The sequence below is a fragment of the Bos mutus genome, chromosome 1 (genome assembly GCF_027580195.1).
Source record: "Bos mutus isolate GX-2022 chromosome 1, NWIPB_WYAK_1.1, whole genome shotgun sequence".
In the NCBI taxonomy this organism is placed as follows: domain Eukaryota; kingdom Metazoa; phylum Chordata; class Mammalia; order Artiodactyla; family Bovidae; genus Bos; species Bos mutus.
Genome location: NC_091617.1, coordinates 81911046 through 81916754, shown reverse-complemented (window position 1 = coordinate 81916754; position 5709 = coordinate 81911046). Strand labels below are relative to the sequence as shown.

Here is a 5709-nt window from a genome sequence, read left to right as displayed (position 1 = left end):
GCTGGGGCTCTGCGTTCTCTATGAGGGTCCGGAGGACAGAGCAGAGGGGGTGAGCACTGGTGTATGAGCAGCGTCAGGGAGAGTGTCAGGAGAGGCCAGTGCCCAGGAAACAGGCAGTGTGCAGGAGGAGGCAGCGCCGGGGTGAAGGGGCGCGCGGGAGGTCGCAGGGGGCTCCCGGGTAAGGGAGCAGTGCCCAGGAGGGGGCCGATGTGAGAGCTGGCACCCTAGAGGAAGGGGCAATGTAAAGAAAGAGGTGGCATCTGTAGGACAGGGTAGTGCCTGGATGAAGAAGCACGTAGAGCTTTCCTAGAAGGAGAGGACCGTGGTAGCGGAAAGGGAAGAACAGGGCTCGAGGAGGGCAGTGGGTTTGGGGTTAATGCCCTGCTGAAGGGGCGGTGTGAGAGAAGACAGCAGGGAAGGGCACGGTGCAGGCTTTCCTCTTCCCCATGGTGACATCATGGCCAATTCCCAAACTGGAGGGACCCGGCTCAGGTGACATCCAGCTGGGACGAGCCGGCCCGGGCCGGCCTGGATGCCAGCTGGAAGGGCTGGGTTTTGCGCCCAGTTGGGCCAGCGTCTTTGGGGCGGGGTGCTGCTCCCCTCGCTCTCCGTGCAGACGTGCCCGCGGCGGGCACGCAGACCGGCAGGGTAGGGCTCGGGCCGGGCTTCTCTGGGCCAAGGATCAAGGTCCCTGGCTGGGGCAGGCCCCTTGAGCATTCCAGTCTTCCAGACCCGGCTTCTGAAGAGGGCGCAGTAGAGCCTCGGGAGAGAGCCGGACGCGACGCCACCTCGGTCGGAGGTGGGACCCACCGTGTCGCCGCCCGGGGCGGGGTTTTCTGGACCCGAAACCAGCCCTCAATTCTGAAACCTCTGGGAAACCATCATTCGGGGCGGAAGTTAAGAAGCCCCGAGAACTAGGCAGCGGAAGTGGCCGCGTTACAGCTCGTCTGTGCGCATGCGTTATTCTATTCCTTTGCTGCGGCCGTTCCAGCGCGGAGTCTTCTTAGCGCCTCTGTTTTCCTCCACGCAAGGGGGTGCGCTACCTCTAGTCGTCGTGGTCGCGCGCTCAGTCCCTCTACTACTCTAGTGGCCCCCTCACCATGGCGGGCATCCTGTTTGAGGATATTTTTGATGTAAAAGACATTGACCCGGAAGGCAAAAAGTTTGACCGAGGTAAGCAAGGTTTGGAGGGGCGGTTTCGGGGAAGGGGCTAATCTCCTCGGGTACACGCCCCTAGGCCGCTTGTCCACCCACTTACGCGTGGCCTTTCCCTACCGGCCGGTCCTGGTGTGGGGACCTCTCTCGAGAAATAATTTTATAGATAAGAAAACGGAGACTCCCGAGCTCTCCCTGGTTTCACACAAGCTGTGCTCGCTGCCTGGGAGGCCTTTTCTCCTGGTGCTGGTGGACTCCAGGCATCTTCTCTAATCTCTCCCCACTCTGGACTAGGCGCTGTACTGTACACTTCACACACACTTTGTCTCACATTCTCTTCCAAGAGTAGGCGGTGTCTTACCCATTTTGCTCTGAGAGGCTAAGCAGCCCACCCAAGGTTGTGCAATGAATAATCCGACCTCACATCCCATTTCTCAGAGTCTGTAGCTGTTTGTAAAATCCTCTCAGAGTTTAATAGTTGACTGCTTGGTATACACCTCTTTCTTCTGTCATTTATCAATAATTGTCCTGGGTGTCTCTTCCTTTGCCTGAACACTGATATGTTCTTCGGGACAAACACCAGTTCTTACACATCTTGATAATCAATCCCCTTAGCACAGCACCTGACACAGGAAGAGGAAACCTTAGGATGAATGAATACCTTGCCCCAAATCAGGTTGTTTCTTAATCACCTAGGTTGGCCTAAAACCTGGATATTATTTATTGCCAGAGGATGTTTAATTCTTTTCTGTGGATTCTGTCCACTGGCCACAGGTTGTCTCCCCTTTCCTTCTTGCATGTGTGATTCTGATTGAGCCTGCACTTCTGTGAGAGCAGACGAGAGGCCAGTGGATACAGACTGCATTAGACTGAGTATTCTATTGCATCCAGTCCCCTGAAGTACCTGTCTGCCCTGCCCTGTAGGGACTGCCCTGGGTCACAGGCAATTAACTTCTGCCACTCTTCCCCTCCAGTGTCTCGGCTGCATTGTGAGAGTGAATCTTTCAAGATGGACCTCATCCTTGATGTAAACATTCAGATTTACCCTGTAGACTTGGGTAAGTATTGAACACAAACAGCAGGAGGCTTTTTGCTATCTCAGCTGTTCTTCACCCTCTGATACCGCTGTTATTTCAGGTGACAAGTTCCGGTTGGTCATAGCTAGTACCTTATATGAAGATGGTACTCTGGATGATGGTGAATACAACCCCACAGATGATAGGCCTTCCAGGTGAGGGGGTGGAAAAGGGAGCACCTGAAATGTGCCTGAGGACTAAGTAGATAGGCGTATAGAAAGACCCTTACCTAATTCATGAAATAAATGATTATCAGCAGACTCTGTGTTAGCTTAAGGAAACTGCAGCACTTGAGAATCCAGACATCCAGGTGTTTATCCAAGGCAGTGATTACAGTGTGAGTTGTCGCTTTTTGATAGTGGAGGAAATGAGCACTGAATGACCTAGGCTCTGTGGGCCTTGTGTCTTGGGAGGGAGTTTGATGTGATGGAAAGGCTTCGGACGCCCACTCAGTTCACATCTCAGCTCTACCACGTATTTGTTGAATAACCTTAACTTCCTTCAACCTTAGTTTTTTCTCATCAGTAACAGTGATGGTCATACTTAGTTCACAGGTTGCTGTGAGGATTGAATGACATCACGTTTAGAAAGTACCTGGTGTTATGATGCTGGTATATAGTTACTAGTTACCATTTTTTTTAAAGGGCCTCTTACTTTTGTTAACTGTATTTAAGAATAACTGCCCCTGTTGTTCCACAGGGCTGACCAATTTGAGTATGTCATGTATGGGAAAGTGTACAGGATTGAGGGAGACGAAACTTCTACTGAAGCAGCAACACGCCTGTAAGTTCCGCGGTCTTGTGAGAGCCCTTTCCCTCCTCATTTTGTGAGAATTTGGGCTATGCTTTGAAAATCTGGACCATCCTCAGGCTCCCTGGATTTCTTTCTTCAAGCACCTCAGACCTAGTGAGACCCAGAAAGGAACTGTTTTGGGAACAGTTTCAGTCTGAAATGTAGGCTACTCAGTTTGCCCTCTGTCAGGATCTTAAGGCCTGTAATCTAAATGAGAAACTGTTAATCTTGCTGAGTGAAATGCCAAGGAAAGTTACTTCTCCAAGAACTAAATGCAGCATAAGTGATTAAACTGCTAGGCTTTTTTGTTTGTGTGTGTGTGTGTGTTTTGCTACTCTGCAATCCAATCCCTAGTTCTTTGGTTTCTCTGCCCAACTATTTTTTCCTTTTCTTTAAAACCTTATTAAAACAATATGTGCCCTTTGCAAGAAATTTGAAAAGCAGAAAAGTAATATGAAGAAGGAAAAAAGTCACCTATAATTCTATAACCAGAGGGAATCTTCTACATAAACATTCTTGAATGTTCTAGGTTTTTTTCCTATGTACTTTTTTCTCTGAGATCATGTTGTTTATTACAGTGTTTTGTTCTGTTTCATTTGCTTAATGTTATGTAAAACATGTTTCCTCATGTCAATTTAAAGCTTTTCCTAAACTTTTTTTTTTTTTTTTAATTCCTAAACATTTTTATAGCTGTGTAACATTCCAGTAAATGGATGTATCTTAATTGATTTGACCATTTCCCTTATTCTGGGCATGGAGTATTTTCCACCTTTCTGATATAAAAGACACTGCCTTGCACATATCTGTGCCACCATCTTTGTCTGAAATTTGGTTCCTAATGACAGAACTCTAGAAGGGTGCCTTTTTTTCTTAGGCTGGCATGAGAGTAGCTGAGTAGTTTTTGCTCTGGCACTCAGACTCACAGGACTGGGTCTTCTGTTTCAGCTCTGCCTACGTGTCCTATGGGGGCCTGCTCATGAGGCTGCAGGGTGATGCCAACAACCTGCATGGATTTGAAGTGGACTCCAGAGTGTATCTGCTCATGAAGAAACTGGCCTTCTGAACCACCCAGGAAGCTGGCCTTGCTGCTTAGTCACTCAGGTCCTGGATGTCAGTTCAAGCCCGAATAACAGTTGCTGTTGTTCACCTGTTCAAAAGGGGCTGGCTCTCTGTCCACTGTGGGTGCATCTTTAGGAGGTTTGGACTCAGTGGGAAACTGACTTGCCTGTGAAAGACCCAGTGGGAGAGCTTAAGATGAATCAGTAGCTGTTTTATGTACATGATTTTTTAAATTAAACTTTACTTTTTCAGACTCTTTTTCCGTCCTTTTTAAAAAAGGTATTCCCATTTTAAAATCATTTTTTTCAACTTGTTTGTGGTACATTATATTCCTGGCCCACAGCCAGATGATCACGTGTCAATACAGGATCTATCCCAACCTTTCAGTATCTGGGTTCAGGATTATCTCAGGCTCCTGGCTGACCATCCCCAACATTTCCCCTCCAAGGTGATTTTCTGTGTGGGAGAGAAAGTGTTGTGCTTTTGGCTCCTGAGGGCACCACCCATTTGGCATAGAACTTTGAATAGGCAAGGAGCCTTGCTCGTGTTTTTCCAACACTTTCAGTCTCTCAGGAAGTCAGATCACGTTGACTTGAATGTGTTGCCTGCATAGCCTGGATGCATTCATCATTTTTATGGAAGCTTTGAGATGAGGCTTTTAGACACAAACATGGGACACGACTCTGAAGAGGAGAGCCAGAACGATCTGGTGGTTGTGGAAGCAGGTGGATGAGCTAGCTCTGCTCTACATTCTAGTGGTGACCTGGAGGGAGGGTAAGTGGCGGTGGTTTTCACCAGTGACACTGAACAGAGAGCTGCCACACAGACCAGTGAAATGGACAGGGCAGCAATACCAATTAGGTTGGCAGTTCAGTGCCAGTGCCCTGGACAATACACTAGCCTGACTGCAGTCACTAATTTAACAGTAGGGGGGAGAGCAAAGTTGAGGCAGTGGTGATGCTTGCAAGGACTCCAGCATCTGAGCTCGGTCTTCAGCCTGGCGTTTGTGGTCTCAGAAAGTACATGGGACCCTGATTTCCCCTGGGAAGTTCAGGGTAACAATTCAGAAAGATTTTTGTGTGTATTAAGCCGTTGTCTCTTTTGATTTCCCAGTTTTGCCACGGGAGCTGGTCGTCCTGCTGGGATTCCTGGGGTATTTCCTTCCCCATCTTTTTCAGGTCTTTACTGGAGGTGTTAGGAATAGTATTTAGATAAATGGGTTGAAAATGAATGGCCTCTGAAAGGGGGTGGGGGATGGGCAGGGTGGTGGTGGTGGTGGAGAAAAGATGTTTCTTTTGCTTTACTGTGGGGAGGGGGAGAGTGAGGGGAGAGGGAAATAGGACATGAATTGAGTTGGGGTGAATTTTTATGGAATCCTAGGACCTTTTCCATGCAGTCAAAAAAATTTTTTTGTAGGGATTGGAGAAGGATGGATTTAGGTAAGAAAGGGAACCTAATTACCAATAGTGGTTTGTTGGGTAGCAGACTGTCCTAGCCGCCCTGGGTGGCAGAAGAAAGACAGCTGGCATACAGTTGAATAGAGATAAGAGTGTCCTCGTTGTAACAGTTTTTTGTCTTTTCTGTAAAGGGAGGAAGGGACAGAATCAGCCAGATAGAATGAAGGGTT

The 5709-nt window shown here is 48.3% G+C and overlaps 1 protein-coding gene across 1 annotated transcript; it reads left to right on the top strand.

Annotated features, from left to right (window-relative positions):
- The first annotated feature begins 407 nt into the window (after positions 1 to 407).
- Positions 408 to 4335, top strand: POLR2H (RNA polymerase II, I and III subunit H). Its single transcript, XM_005909506.3, has 5 exons — positions 408 to 1173; positions 2130 to 2213; positions 2293 to 2386; positions 2931 to 3014; positions 3969 to 4335. The coding sequence occupies exons 1-5, from the start codon at positions 1101 to 1103 to the stop codon at positions 4084 to 4086; spliced, it is 453 nt and encodes a 150-aa protein (XP_005909568.1). The 5' UTR covers positions 408 to 1100; the 3' UTR covers positions 4087 to 4335.
- Positions 4336 to 5709: the final 1374 nt, after the last annotated feature.

What these genes read in the sequence shown, in the direction of transcription:
- POLR2H (XM_005909506.3), top strand. Translation starts at nt 1,101, where the DNA reads ATGGCGGGCATCCTGTTTGAGGATATTTTTGATGTAAAAGACATTGAC. An exon ending in GATTTACCCTGTAGACTTGG is followed by an intron (nt 2,214 to 2,292) that starts GTAAGTATTGAA and finishes CTGTTATTTCAG; the next exon opens with GTGACAAGTTCCGGTTGGTC. An exon ending in ACAGATGATAGGCCTTCCAG is followed by an intron (nt 2,387 to 2,930) that starts GTGAGGGGGTGG and finishes GTTGTTCCACAG; the next exon opens with GGCTGACCAATTTGAGTATG.